The 15985-nt window shown below is 39.8% G+C and overlaps 1 protein-coding gene across 1 annotated transcript in view; it reads right to left on the bottom strand.

Annotated features, from left to right (window-relative positions):
* The window catches only part of LOC138007203 (dynein axonemal heavy chain 1-like), a 103617-nt gene that overhangs the window by 10921 nt on the left and 76711 nt on the right, over positions 1 to 15985 (bottom strand). The window contains exons 62-76 of the mRNA XM_068853982.1: positions 15068 to 15178; positions 13943 to 14027; positions 13041 to 13192; positions 12133 to 12249; positions 11869 to 11951; positions 11226 to 11325; positions 11102 to 11146; positions 8773 to 8931; positions 6362 to 6493; positions 5820 to 5990; positions 5274 to 5450; positions 4179 to 4355; positions 3230 to 3400; positions 1479 to 1754; positions 301 to 396 (exon numbers count right to left, since the gene is read on the bottom strand). Of these exons, the coding sequence (XP_068710083.1) occupies positions 301 to 396; positions 1479 to 1754; positions 3230 to 3400; positions 4179 to 4355; positions 5274 to 5450; positions 5820 to 5990; positions 6362 to 6493; positions 8773 to 8931; positions 11102 to 11146; positions 11226 to 11325; positions 11869 to 11951; positions 12133 to 12249; positions 13041 to 13192; positions 13943 to 14027; positions 15068 to 15178 (2052 nt within the window). The remainder of the gene's footprint in view (positions 1 to 300; positions 397 to 1478; positions 1755 to 3229; positions 3401 to 4178; positions 4356 to 5273; positions 5451 to 5819; positions 5991 to 6361; positions 6494 to 8772; positions 8932 to 11101; positions 11147 to 11225; positions 11326 to 11868; positions 11952 to 12132; positions 12250 to 13040; positions 13193 to 13942; positions 14028 to 15067; positions 15179 to 15985) is intronic.

Here is a 15985-nt window from a genome sequence, read left to right as displayed (position 1 = left end):
ACGTTTTCATTTTTGTCTATTTCTTTGCCGTCGTCAGCAAGACAACGTGAAATAGGCAAATTTGAGGTCAACACTTGGAGCTAAATTTTCATTTTCTCCCCGAAATTATGCGCTGCTGATAACGTTTTCATTCTTGAGGGACTTCCATACCTTTGTCACATAAAAAAGCATAGAATAGTCGTTAAGTGATTACAATAATGAGAATTTATGTTTTGTGATGACGTTCTCGTCGTTGCTAGAACTCCCTAATGATTTGCTCTGGACGCAGTACGGGCAAATGCGAGACTGGATCCAACTTACCGGAGGGATTCCGTGTTCAATCCACTTCTCAATGAAATGTACTCGAGCAACCAGATCCGTTACCCAGGAAGCCAAAGGTTTTAGCGACGGGTAGGCCTTGAAAAGAACCGTGAATAAAATTTACTGAAGACGTAAAGCAATAACAAAGATGAACAAAATTTCTAATAAAACGTCAACTGCAGTTAACTCAACTCAGCATTCTTAAGTTTGGACACCGAGCTCTTTTTAGTGAAGCTTGGCCCGAATAATTGCAATTGCTTAGGCACAATCCCCAACGTGCACTGCGCTCTAGTAATGCGCCTGTAATAGAAATTCCCTTAATTAAGGGTACTTTCCAGGACTCATTAGCAACTTTATTCAATCCCCTACTCGCAAATGTAAGGCGGTGTCCAGACTAACCTCATAAGTTGTCTTGACAAGGTTCCTTGGTTACGTTTACTCATAGCATTTATAGCATTTTTAGATCTTACAATTTTCAATAGTTTTCATCTTGTGTATTACGTTTGTAATTAGTTAGATTTTAAGTAGTCAGTTCCTTAGTTAAAATGACGGATGTAAAGCTACCATTTAGAAATAAAGTAAAAAGGTAAAGTCTCTGTTACGAGCCTGAAGTCCCATTAAGGCCGGCGCTTATCTCCGGTTTCCGTAGCATGAAGCGACTAGGAGTATTTATGCTCCCCCCTGGATGGGATGCTAGTCCATCGCAAGGTTAGCCCCAGCATTTCCGCTGGTACCCATTTATACACCTGGGTGGAGAGAAGCACCGTGAGAGGAAAGTGTCTTGCCCAAGAACACAACACAATGTCCCCGGCCAGGCCCCGAACCCGGACAACTCGATCCGGAGTCGAGCGCACTAACCATAGGGCCACCGCGCCTCCCACAGCATTAGAAATACTGTCAATAAATCGCTATTATTATTATTATTATTATTAACTGCGAGTATCACTTCACTCCTTTGTGTATGTCCCAGGAGAAATTGCAAACAATGGTTGTGCAAAAGTTGTGGGAGGTAATAGAGGTGTATTATGGGATTGTGCAATTAGTGAATTACGTTTTAGTGTAAGTTTTTCATTTTTCGGTACCCCGTTAACCAGCCATTAATCTTCACGAAAAAAGGGTAGGCTGTAATGGTAAATACATAAACAAATAAATAAATAAATAAATAAATAAATAAATACCTTGCTAGCCCAAAGTTCAGGGACAGAGTTATTAAAGATACTGTTAGCCATTGTCTCTAGGGCCTGTGACATCACTACCAGTCCTTTGAGGGCTTTAAGCAGATCATTTAGTGTCTGCCTAACAGTTTCTAACAGCTTGTTGTACCGAATCACCTCCTGAATCAACACAGTGTTCATCGACTCTTCATATTTCACTGGATGCTTCTCCATCACCATGGCAATAGAAATTGGTCTAGGTACCTTTTCAAGAATGCTCCGGCTAGCTTCTTCCATCACCTTGAAAATCAACAAAAGCAGCCTTTCTCAAGTATTCGCTTTACTTGCAACGCAACTTCCAAGTGGCCAAATGGGGACTGAACTCAATTGACCTCTCCCATTGTATATTTTAGAGAGGTTAGAGGAACTGGAAACAATTGTGTCACTATTATAGACTACACAGAGTGACGTTTTTGTTCTTCGAAGGTTTTTCAGTTAAATTTTGCTTCAAGTTTTGTTCGAATTTTGAGTTTGTTGCTTGCTCTTTGCGAATAGGGAAGATATCTGTTTACAAACATTGCTTTTGTTATTCAAATGTTTCAGCCAAAGGAACAAAAGACCCTTTGTTGCGACTGCCAATGAGGCTCTGCTTGGCACATTAATGACAATAGGTGACGTCAACGATATCTTCCCTATACGTTTTGGAGATTTAAGGACGTTCGCGCCATTGCTACTGCGCATTTTTTCGCGCATGTCACGCATACGTCATGCATCGCAGACCACGAAGATAAACACGATGCTGAAGGTGCAACCATTTTCCACAAGAATGGAACGTGAAAGCGTGTGGCATCGTGGGATAGCTGTAGACCCAGGTCTTCTCGAAAATGTCACGCAATGACGTGGCAGTGCGAACAGACAATCGCTTTGAGAACTTCGCAGCGATTTTACTCTCTTGAATACTCGGTGACCCCCATTTTTCTTTCCGAAGATCACTTCCTTTCCTGATTTTGTACATTTCAACAAAAAACAAAAACAATCTGTGCGTGAGAAGTTACAAATATTTCGCCTTTTATGCTCTCGTGCGACCGAAGTTTTCTTTCTTAGACTAACATGTACCGTTTTTCAAGGTGTATTTCACCATAGAAAAAGACATCAGCTGCAACAGTTTATTTAGTTATATTAGTTATGTTGAATTGAGTACGTTTACCTGATCTAAATTTCACTAATGTAGCTTTTTTATTGCCGACAGTTGTAACCTAAGATCGGATTAAAGTAACGCAAGCTTCTAAAAGTGCACCTCATGATCTCGAAAACAAGCACGGTAACCCCCCATTTTTTTTTGCCTTTTTGGCAAAAGTAGATCATTACCTTTCTGTGTGGCAAGTTTAAAAAAAATCTGTACGTGGGAACATTTTGGGGGGCAATAGAGGTGTATTATGGGATTCTGCAAGTAGTGAATTGCTAGATTTCTGGAAAAGGTGTCAATAGCGAAGAATTTCTTATTTAGGCACTGTTCAAGTCACAAGACGACAAGCAAAAGTTTTGCCTTCTTGGTCGTAAATTAAAATGATTGACAAATCATTTTAATTTTAATTTTAATTTAATAAACAAAGCGGTTTTCACGTAATTAGATGGGGAAGCTTCCTTCTTCAGTCAAGGTGGAGCAAGTTGGTGTACGGTGGCACTGTTGGTGCACCAGAAAAATCCCCTGGGAATTTAACTCCATTTTTAAGTTTAACAAAATTAAAACCGAGTTTCTCTTTTATGTTACAGACCTCCTCGCGAGATCTGCCAGCACTGGAAGAAGATCGTGGCTGCATCTTGAGTATTCCTTGTAGAAGACTAAAAGTCTCGTTCTGAGCGAAGGTGATGTTGGCGTTATCGTGAAGGGCAAATATTTCTGGAGTGTCGTTTATGGGAAGACCACGAATGTATCGAAGATAATGCTGAAACAAACAAATAAGGCTTATATTACTAATAGGATGGGAGATATATGTGTTTAAGGGGTTTGATGTTACGGTGGTCAAAATTAACTTCAATCTTATGTAAACATAATCTTTAGTTTCGGTTTGAAAACATGGTTGATGACTATGTGGGAAAAATGAAGAATTAGTCACCTTTGGATTCCCTAGACAGGATTGGAGACGAGACAGAGCTGCCAGTAACACTAAAAATAGCAAAGCGAAACGGAAAAAAGCAAGCAAAGCGATTCGTCCGCTATCCGTCAGTGTATCATATTCATCCTGTCCTTAAGAGCCTCCACTGGTTGCCTGTCGAGAGTAGGATCGCGTTCAAGGATTTCTCCCAAGTATCTACAAGACCTCATTACTGACTATGTGCCAACCAGAAGTCTCCGATCTGCTTCAAAGTGTCTACTGAAGATTCCAAACTACAACTTGGAATCGTATGGAAAAAGGGCCTTTTCTGTTGCAGGGCCATTGTGGTGGAATTCCCTTCAAATGGATATTAGGTCTCAAAAATCTTTAGCCACTTTTAAGGAAAAGCTGAAGACATTTCCTTTTATGAAGAGTTTTTCTTAATTTGTAACATATGTATTATTTCATTTACTCTTTATTTTTAATTTTCAGCGCTTTGGGCATTGTTATGGATACAGCGCTATATAAGATGATTTTATTATTATTATTATTATTATTTAGTATGCGCTCGTCCGATTTTGTCTGCGACATCATCGTCAGAGAAAATACGGAGAAAACAATGCAGTACCTCATGATCCGATGTCAAAGGGAGCTGATGATAAATGCCTGACTCAGAGAACTTATGCTCATCACTGAGCACAGCAGGTGAATAATAATCATTCAAGATGTTCATTATGCAGCGACGGTCCCAGTCATCTGTCACGCGCCCGCCATAATTGATATGTCCAGCGGTGTACTTTAAGACCTATGGAGCAAGACAGGAGCGTAATCAAACAAACAAGAACTTTATTACAAATCCAAAATAAAGAGTAAAAAGCACAGACTTCTTGCAAGTAGCACGGATAATCAGGGCAGGTGATATGACGATATGTCACCTACAAGCTTAATCTTTGCGTTACAAGAAGCAGAAGCTAAATGATACATATAATAAAAAAGGAGGAAAATGAGGGAGATTCAGATGCTATCCATCTCATCTGTTAGCGTATCGATAAGCGTAACAGTCTTGTTTTTGGAGGATTTGGAATAGAAATCTTGTGAATATGTCTCAGATATTATGATATACTGTTCCAACTTTTTGCGCTTGTAATAGACAGATTTTCCCATAATTAAGATTCCATGTTATACAATACAATACAATACAATACAACTTAATTGACTACTCCCCATACGCTTGTCAGAGCCAATGAAACAGTCAACGGAACGACAGAACAGAACAGAACAATAAGAACCATTGTTAAGAATCCCAACTGGCCGGAGGCAAACCAGTTGGCTTTTCACAAGCGTAGCTGAGAAGTTGAAGCAGGGATTACCAGGATAAAATTCAACGAGAGATCAGAACGGGTCTTGAACATAAGACTCCCGGATCTGCAGGCAAGCGCCAAAACGAGTGGGCAGCACTGTCTCTGAACTATGTTACTGACACTGAACTCGACCAATCAAAATCAGTACAGTGATTGATTTGGCCAATCAGAACAGCCACAGGAAATCAAACGAGACAAATACATGCAGCCGGCTCATTTCTGTGTTTCACTTCTCCACCGATATGTTAGAGAAGAAAAAGATGATTTATCCACTTTTCTTCAAATTCTCTCTTGCCTTCCGTTTCTGCAATTCAACATCGCCCGTTCTTGGTCATGGAGTAACCGTTCTACGCTGTATTTACCTTAAAAGGGACGCCCTCATACTCCTCTAAGAACATGCTCAACTGACTGATACAGATCCTTAGATCGCCAGTTGTAAATTCGTATGGAATGTTAAAACCCAGTGCTCCAAATTTTCTCCTTTCCAGTGTGACACCGTGGAAAAGACACAAAGAAAAAAGCAGAAACTTGAACTCTTCCTGAAACGGTAATAAGGCAATTAGACAAGGGAAAAAAAATCCTTTTTCTCTAGAAACAAGGGTTAACCTGCTATTTAAATTTGCTTGGACTAAAACCGGCCACAATCAGAGTAATTCCTTTAGCCACATTCACACACACTCAATCAATTAACTGACAGATGAAATAATTGACAGATGGTGAACTCCACACTGCTTTAAAAGAAATAAAATTAGCCAATCATAACACACTCAAACAATTATATTAATTAATAGACTTCCGAAATTTATTTCGTCGCTCGATTAAAACATATTGAAAGACCAAGACTTATCCAAAACACTGGCAACGATACTAATTCCGTACTAATATATTAATACTGTCTGCAGACTTACTCTCTTACAGCTGGCATAAAATTCGTCACCAAATCCAGTGAATGACCGTAGAAGGTTAGCCTTGATCCCGCGAGGGGGCTCGACCGTCATTTTCGAACCGTTTTGCAAAATTGAGACTGGGAACTTTGGACTTGGCATGCTGGTCAGCCACAAACGGAAATCACGATGAACCTAAAGAAAGGAATAATTGTTAAAACGAAAAAGAAAAAGGGAGCATGTTGATCCAATTAGCCATTTAGTGTGTATGACAGATGGTGAACTCCACACTGCTTTAAAAGAAATAAAATTTCCTGCGATTAAGCCTGCTTCAAAATGGAGGCAAAACTAACTTGTCGATGTACCACGTACGCTAATTATTCAGTAAAACAGTTAACCTAAAGTAGAAAGACCTCGCTAGGACGAAAAATGGATTTAAGGGTTCACATTTTTTGTGCTTACAGTATTTACAACATTTTTTTCTTTTATTTTACCAAGAAAAGCAACAAACGTGTTATTATTTGAGACAGTAAAATGTAAACTATTTGTATAGCACTGGTACTGACCTTATCAGGATCTATGTTCTCCACAAGTCTCTCAAGGGCAGGCATAAAGCTGGGAGCTAGATGACAGTTTTGAAAAAACACCCACTTTCCGCGTTCCATCGCTGACCGCATCATGGCTTCGGCACGAGGACCCTGAAAACGAAAACAGTAAATGATTGGCAGAATGATTCCGTTGGAGAAGCACTTGTGTTGGGTTTTGTCGCAAATGAACGATCAGTAAATCAATCAATCAAGCTTTCTTTCTTTCTTTAAACACGAAATCAGCTTGTAACAATAAAAGTGGTCTTACGAGGGGTCCCGTAAAACATAACTTACAATACATCATTGATACTGATAATAATCATCATCATATTACTTACACCTAAAACATAATTAACCATCTGTAAAACTACCTAAGTATTAAATATAAAGCGAATAAAATTGATTAAAAATAAGCTTTCTCACGGAAAAGAAAAAACGCTTCTCATTTCAGAGGGAATCAGGTTCCATAAAACAGATCCTCTGTAATGTAGGATGCCTCTTCCAAACTCAGTTTTCGGTCTAGGGATATAACAATTTGATTCTGAATTCCGAAGATGATATGAATGTACATTTGTTGGGTTAATATTTTCTTCAGGTAAGGTGGGGAAAGATTATTATGTGTTATGTATGCAGGAGGCAGTGTGGCCCAGTTGTCAGGGCGCTTGCCTTGACCACTGGTTGAATTTGTTCCAGGTAGTCCCTGGTTCAATTTCCTGGCTGAACTTGTAAATAGCCAACTGGTTTGCCTCCGGCCAGTTGGGATTCTTAAAGTTGTTCTGTTCAATGCTCGGAGATATTACCTATTGGTATATACTAAAACAGTGGATAGCGATGAACGCGCGCGCTGATTGGCTCGTCAAACCGCTCCGAATATCCTGTGCTATTTACCTCCGAGCAACTCGGGAAAAAATGGCGTCCCGATTTGCATCCGTGACAAGTGAAGAAAGCATCCAAATTAATTTTTTGTGCTGTATATTATCTCACTGTTTTAGTATATCCTAAAACAACTATTCACCTCAGTGTCGGTGGCTAGCGGTGGATATTTACCGAGCCGCGAAGCGGCGAGGTATATCCACTTCGGTGAATAGGTAATATCCACTTCGGTGAATAGATGTTAACTATAGCTACTCTAAAAATCCGAGGGTAAATAATGATACTTTAATACCTACTATATACAACAATGGCTAGCTGCATGCTTTCGCCTTGTGTTTTCTATCTCTAACAATAGATGGTTTTCACCTTACGTCACAGCGGCCATGTTGGTGCACAGAAAAATAGAGAACATAGTCTTTTGGGAATTTGAGTCTATTATAATGCAAAACATGAGCCATAATTTGCTACTGTTTTATGGCCGTCTCATCACGTGATTGAAAACCATCTATACCTTTGATCGTACCTCATAATTAGAGCAAGAAAAAATTCTAGCTGCCCTATTCCTTTCCGAAGAAGAGAGTATTCTCTTTTAGTAGTGATGGAGACATATTTTAAAAAAACTGGCCTACGGATTTTGTTAAATTTGAAATATTTTAGAGATTACTTCTAACATTATCTGGTAACGCTGTTTGGGAAGATTTCACCGCCCCCGTTTTTTAAAAAAAGGACAATATATGTTCATTTTAAGACTCAAAGAAATGCCTTAATGCAGGAGCCCATTACTAGGAGCCTGTATTTATATTCCATATGTATAGGAATTAGGAAAAAGGTGAGCGAAATTAGCGGCATTTGTTTATTTCTGGCGACCCACCTTGATCGTGAGCTGACGCAAGCAGCTTTTAAAATTGCGTGTGTGGCTTACGCGCGCGCTCTCAGATGAAAACCCTTTCGAGCCTCCTTAAATCGTTGCCATGGTAACAGTGTTTTGTAGGAAAATGTGATGTGAGAAATCTATGATGGTACTTAATACCCTGGCCAATTTCGTCTTAATATGATTACCTTTACATCTAAGAACAGACTATGTTTATTTGTGTGAAAAAAGGAGTAACTATTTCGAGCCTCCTAAAGAGCATGAACGAAAAGGAGCACCTAATCCAAAGGTTGAGCTTTAAGTGAGAATTCAGTATCAACGCTACGACTTACGTTCGCACACTTGAGAGGAAGAGAAAATGTAATAGAGATTTGGCAAATATATCTACTGAGAAACTGACATGATAGTCACAACACAAATTAAAATTGCCACATGCGGAAATTTGTTCGCCCTCAATAAGACACTTCAAATGCGGCAAACAAATAGGGGACGCAAAATTGCAAATTCTGTCAAACGTCCCCCGCTTGTTTTTCTTGTATGTTAACAATACCTTAATATGTTCGACCTTTTATTGCAACTGGAACACAAAGTTTGCTCAAGAGGATGAGGCTTGAGTCTAGAAACAACGAAACCCATGAGAACACACCTGTCCCTGGCCAAGGGAAATAGCGCTGAGTTTCTTCGAAAATCTCATCTCCTCAGCAAATTTGTAGAGATCAGCGGCGGGATCAGTTCCAACAGACAACACAAAGATAAGAGGGGTATTGGTTGAGGAGTCTTTAAACACAAGAGATAAATCTGCAGTCTGAGGGAAAAAAACGAGAAATGTTCAAAAACGACAGTTCGTTTCTACGAACAATATCAATGATTGCGGTACCATACGTCACGCATCCTTACTAGTGAGCTGGATATCGAAGATTTCATTTCCCTCTTTACAATATAATTGTTGTTCTTGTCTGTTTAACAAAATGAACTTGCGAATATTATTTCTTTCTTGGTTAGCTGAACAAATACAACTTTTAACTCGTTAACAAGCCACCCTGAAATATCGTTTATCATTTTGCGAACAGCAGCTGAAACCAAACACAAAAGTAAACAAATCGAAAGTGGTTCACCGTTGTCTGTACTCTTAGGTCCGTTTTAATCGTCACAGTGGTCAAAATGTTGAAATTCTTCCAGGTCAAACTGAATTAAGGACGTTCGCGCCCATTGCTACTGCGCATCCTTACAACGCACGCAAATTGACATGCCACGTCATGCATCGAGCGCGCGCGCAAAGTACTAAAATGAACAATGATAGGGCAGATGGCCATTGCTATAGCTTTGCTTGGATTTAACGATCTTGGATGTTCGGTGACCCCTACTTTTCTTTTCAGAAACAGATTTTATTTACAATTATCTCCACATTGTCCAAAAATGAAGAAAAAAATCAATGTGGGAAGTTTAAAAAATTTCAACATTTCTGTCCTCGGGACATGGAATCCTGCCATCTTGCGGCTGCAAGGCGCATGAAACTATGGTCGCTAAATGCGAACTTGTTCTTTAAGGAACCTTAACAGTTAACTAAATCCACTTGATGGGTCCACTTAAACAAAGTTTGGTAGAGAACATTTCACTTCAAAGATGTAATTGCAATATTTTTGGGCTGACAGACACTGTGGCTTTATTCGCTAAAGAAGCCGGATTTTTTCAGATTTAGGGTGTTCTACCGGGCAAGTTCTCTCCAAAACGAAGTCGGTGGCCCCCCACTTTTTTTACATTTCTGACACCACTAACTCATCATCTTTTAATGGTAAAATTTGCAGAAAAAAATCAATGTCAGAAAATTATCGCGCGAACGTCCTCAAGATTAAAGAAATTTAGAGCAGGGATGGCGAAGTGGTGAGAGCACTCGCCTCTCACCAATGTGGCCCGTGTTCGATTCCCAGATCCGGCGTATTATGCTTCTCTTCTCCGAGAGATTTTTCTCCGGGTATTACTCCAGTTTTCCCCTCTCCTCAAAAACCAATATGATTTGATATGTATTAATTTGATGTGATTTCATTTGTGCACGACCCCACAAGCTACGCAGCTTTAAACCAGATCGTGTGAACATAAAGTTCTATTCTATTAAATTCAAATGGCTCCAGGTAGAAAAACTGTGTGGTCACGTATTCCAGAGAACTTGAAGTTTGGTCATTTAACACTTTGCAAAAGTTGATTAAAGTGCCCATGTGAGCAAAAAATCAATTCTTATTTTTCTTTAGATTTCAAATACTAAGCGACCAAGTTTTAAGCCTTGATTTAAAAAGACACGTTTATTTTAACTGGAATTTTCCTATTTAATTTTCGGCCATTACTAACTTTAAGTTCTTGAGAGAGCTGGATCGAGGAGGAAATGACGCCAAAGGTTCACTAGTTTGAGAATGCAATGCGTGTGTACGCCGCAGAATTAATATGCAGCACGGGAGTTTTGGGCTTTCAGGTTTTGCATATATAATAAGCTGCATTCACACGCTGAAATTTTAAGCTAGTGAACCTTTCATATCACTTTTTCTTGGATCCAACCCTTTGAGGACTAATCGGTCGATTTTGCACGTGAGTAATGGCCCACCGTGAAATCCAAAATATACAATCAAAGTAAACGGCCTTTGCATGGATAAAAATCAAAGCTCAAAATTCTGCCAGTCAGGTGTTAAGCAACACACTTTCAAAATCTGAAGAAAAAAGGGGAAGTGACTTTTTTTTATCACAGGGGCACTTTAACTCTGCTTCCGGAGAAATGCACCAAAAACTGATACTAGTGGAGCCGCTGTCCTGCTTTTTAGGTTCTATACGATCCTTCCGATATACAAATAAGGTCCCCCTTCCCAAGAACAATACCCATAAGCAAAGTCACTAGTGAGTTACAATTACTTCTGAGAACAACTGTTTTTCTGATGTTTGGTTACAGCAGGAGCTCATGATCATGGGCTGCCATAGAACTCAGTACATACCTGTGGTTCAATAAACCGCTGGCCAAGATTTTCAGACACGAAATCCTGAAAGACAAAACAAACATTTTGTCGGGTATGAAGATATAAATTCTAGGTATTTGTTATTTGCATGAGTATTTCTAACCTGCATAGCATTGGTAACTTTATCAGCTCTCAGACACTTCAGCACAAGGAGTTTCTGAAAAGAATCCAGCTTTGTATTCCACGGCTCAGGTAATTGCTCGCTGTGGGAATTTGTTGAGTTGGATTAGATTTTAAGTACAAAAGTATTTATGACATCATCAGGCACTGGAGACTGTGTCAAATGATGACATTGAAGTAGGTGTGGCAACATTTTAGAGCACGTGAGTACTTCGTACTCTTCTTCATGTACAAGCTGTTTGAAAAATGTATTTGGTGGCTTGCAAATAATCATGGGATTGAAAAGTGATCGATGCAACTGAGTGACATACACTAAGTACTTCCAGATTTCCAGTGTAGAGCTACGCAGCATAAAGCATTCCACGAACAAGCACAAAAAAACAATGGTATATCTAAACTGAGACCTGAAATTCATTTTCATCACCTTTGTGACAACTTTTCTTGAGTATCAAAGCACCATCATTTAGACTGAAAAGCGTTTAATTACGTGTCGTCATTACCAGTATGGACAATTTTTTTCTAAACACTTGGAAAATTTGAGTCGATAGAATACCAAAAGTAGTTATAAAAAGGACGTGACTTTGCTTTAATTCCCCACTACCCCAAAACGATTTCAAAATTCTTACCGATGTGGATCTACACTGTCAAACATTCGCTGATATCCTTCAATGTGGTTCTTAAAGTCCTCGGCGAAACTAGCAAATGTAGGCTGAAAAGGTGAACATTAGTGTTGTTATTTTCCTAACAATTTCTTTGAAATTAGACTGAAAAAGAAGCTTTACGTGAAAATTACTTCCAATGAATTACCATCGTTTACAGAGGGTCTAGTTCAATGGCCATTACATGCGATAATGCCAGCGTAAACTAAAGATTCAGGACGCTTTACTCACAAGAACGGGTAGTCGCAGTATTTCAGACCATGCTCTGTCTGACAGCCAATCTTGAGCGGGATTCTCAATTTCGTTGGGAACAGTAGAGCCCCCAGCCAACAGGAACCGCCACTCATCCTAAAAGCAATGCTAAAATATATTAGGCAAACACACTAATTAAGAACACAACAACAAGAACAACAAGACAACAAGAAGCCGACCACAGCTATGGGCAACCCGAAGGCTCCTTTTTCAATGGCTTCTACCTTTGTTATACAGGGGAGGGGTGGGCGCAACTCTTATCGCGATTGTATGCACAACTTGTCCACACTAATAGCGGTATTAATTTTACCGCCCTCAGGTGGATGGAAAGCTGAGTGAACTGTGAGGTGCAGTGAACTCTGGGATGCAGTCCGCGAGACTCTCGCGAACCCCAAAAAGCTGAAAACGCGCCTTAAGCTACAATTTACTATACTTTTCCAACGTTAGGCGCATCTACTTCTCACGTAACGCACTTTCTGGCTGAAAGCAATAAGGATAAGCATGTATCCCAAAGAACTGAATACGGCCGGCTTCCTGAGCCCGAAAGCCCCGCGTCGCCTTTGTCCACCCTTCACAAACTTCAACTCCGGTGTTCGTGCGCAGGCGCTTAGGATTTGGAGGTTACGCAAGGGAATGGGTCGGTTTCGTTTTTATCTGCACCATGAAGCCACTGTGGGGGCGGGGCGCTACTGACAAACGACCTCTACAATATGTCAGCATTACAAACAATTCCAACATGTGCGATGCCCCAAAAGAGTCAAAATTAATTGAATTGTTTTTGTTCTAAAATAGGGCTACTGAGTCAAATTAACAAACATCCACCCATCTATTGTTTAAGTCGTCTATTAACGATTACCATAAATCTACCGCCTGAAATTAGTACTTGCCATGTTGATCTTGCTGTCGTTCATAAGGATTCTGACACACACCAAAAAGGAAAACAACAGTTTGTGTTTTTCAAACAAGCTTCGACAAACGTTTGAATACAAGCTGAACGTAAAGAAATCGTTGATGTTGTCGATCCTTTTCTCCACATTATCTACAACAAAAACAAAAGCCATCATATATTTTTGAATGTGAGGAGGACGAGGAGGAGGTTGTGAATCGAAGAGGATTTCATATTTCCCACGTAAAATGGATGATTTTGGACGGAAGTAGTAGAAGCGCGTTTTGAGTGTAATAAATACATTATCATTTATCCATTTACTCTTGCATTGTTGAGCAGCCTGTTATCGGAAGTATCTCCGCGTATTGACCCTCCCAACTATTACACTTATTTCAAATTGACTTTCCTTCCTCCAAGATATGACCGTTGGTGTCAGAAAGGAAATTTTAACGATTGAGCGACCGTAGATTAACAGATTGCAGTTTAAAATTTACACTCATTTAGAGAAATGCAAACTTCAACTTGAAAAAATCTTACAGACTTAACTATTAGAGGGTAACGTGAAGTGCTAGTTTTCTACCAATACAGACCATGTGAGCGTTAGCCCTACTAATGGAATTGGGCCCACACAAGGACAAAGAAAAACTCTGACCAGGATGGGAATTGAACCCACGAATTTCGGGTTAGATCATCGCTGCCCTACCGACTGAGCTACAAGATCAAACGAGAGCAGGCCGTGGGGATTTAAGATGTCAATGTCACGGCAATTAATTTGTACAAGTACGAGGAAGGGTTACGTTTTAGTTTAGAGAAATCCTCGAACACATCGAGTAACGCAACCAATGATTTCACCCTACCGTATTCCAACCAAAACGTAACTGATTTTGTAGAGCGCCGGTTTACCTGATGCCTCAGCGTTGGCGATGCTGTTAAGGAAGATACCGATGAACCATTCTAAAGAGTATTGGTACATGGGATCAATGTTGGCCTGAAAAAAAAAAGGATTCTCTCTTGAAGTCGCCTTGAAATGTTGCAAATTATACTCTCCATGAAAATTAAACCAAACTATCAACATCAAAGGGTGTTTGGGTTGCGTTTTAGCAAATGAATGGGCAAACTTAAACATGACTTGACCCCCTATAAATATCGCTTTGTTCTCTGCTTTTGCTTGAAATCACCCAGATAATCCAAGATGGCGATCAACGATCATGTCAAAACAGAGACGTAACTCTTAACAGATAATTGTATATTGCAAGGGGGTAAAAGTAGTCAAGGATCTCAAACACAAGAAACGAAAACAACCTCATGATACAAGATGTTGATGATAGATGGCCATCAAGGGCTTTTTCGGTTAATAGATTTTCAGGGCCATGTTTGCGTCCAAGATTTGATTGGCAAACAATTAGCATGCGCCTTTTATAGCGAGTCTGTTTAACTGTTAATGAATCCAGGAAAGACGAGTCTTTAGGGTTAGGGTTCACAGTTTCGGAGATAATTTTGGCCTTCAGTAGCATGAGGCAGCTGAGAGTATTTCCTCCCCTGGGCGGAATGCTTGCACTCAATAATAATGGAGGAGAAGAAATGTGAAGCAGAGTGTGCATGAAACAACTCAGCCGATGAGTTGGTTCATGTAGCAGCTCTCGTTAGGTTCAATAGGCTCGCCTTGTTATTGAAACCAAAACAAGACTGAACATCAAATACAAAGACTTCGACTTAAAAACAATACCAACTGCTGTAAGACCAAATAATGCCAGTTTTCGAGAAATAGCTGCTCCTCTGTCCAATGAGTCTGATTCGAACCTTAGGCAGAGGACCCGGCTCATTAATTGGCACATCATTGCGCATCCAATCCATAGACTAGTTTTACTTCATTAGCATTTAAAAGTTACACACAAGAACCAATCTCTCTTTTTATGAAACAGAACTGAAGAGAGACCTCTACGAGCAAGGAATACAAATCGTGACTACAACAACGGCGTCTTTCAAGAGGTAGTTAACCGAAGAAAACTTTGCAAAGTGTACTCATACCAGATCATAAGTACAAAAGAAAAGAATCTGAGTTCTGACGGCAACAGGGATGTACTGACTACGAGTCTCATCAATATCTTTCTCTGTTTGTTCAGCAATCACCACTTTTGCCTGCAAGAAAACAAAGAAAACCAAGAAGATTATTTATCTTCACTGAAAGTCACTATAAAGAATTGGCGACAGTTATCGAAACCGTTATCCTACATGAATTAATGAGAGAAAGATACCAGTGCAACCCTCATAACTGAAATAATCTTCCCGTTGGTTGAGGGGGAAGTTCCGAAGTACCCTTAGAAAAACTCTGGCCCAGGGTCAAAAACCAACACAAAATTATCCCACTTTTGACGTTATCTCCAGGATTTCAGTGGACGTGGGCCACAGTGGTGGGAGGCGAGCGTTTCGACACCGTTTCTTCCGTACTTTCTCAGTGGAGAGTTTAAGCAACGACGACACTGTTGTCGTTGACACGCGGCAAAGACATCGCCCGGCACATAGCAAGAATATCATTGGTTAAAAAAGGAAAAATAATCGTGCTTTACGTGCAGAACGCATTTCAGTGCATTTCTTTGCCGTACTCCACAAAACAACAACCGGCGTGAAATCTCCAAATTTCCGGGTTTTGACGGCAACGGAGCGTACGACAAGAAGCCAATCATTTCAGTTCTATCTTTACTTTAAAACCGTTCGTACTGATCCAGTTACAAGACAGTTCGTCAAAATTGTGCAAGGTGAACAAGATGAAATGAAGTTATATTTTGAAGTGACGCTACCGTTGTCCTTGCTTAATTAAACTGCATAATTAAACAAGTGCAAAGGTTGACCTATCATTTATAGTACAAAAAAATATATTAAAGGATTTCACAAGGACTACATTTTAAGGTATTGCACCCTTATTACCTAAAACAAATGACAGTGGTC

This window comes from Montipora foliosa, chromosome 6 (genome assembly GCF_036669935.1).
Source record: "Montipora foliosa isolate CH-2021 chromosome 6, ASM3666993v2, whole genome shotgun sequence".
In the NCBI taxonomy this organism is placed as follows: domain Eukaryota; kingdom Metazoa; phylum Cnidaria; class Anthozoa; order Scleractinia; family Acroporidae; genus Montipora; species Montipora foliosa.
Note: the sequence above shows the minus strand (reverse complement) of the source record. Positions and strands in the feature narration are given on the sequence as shown.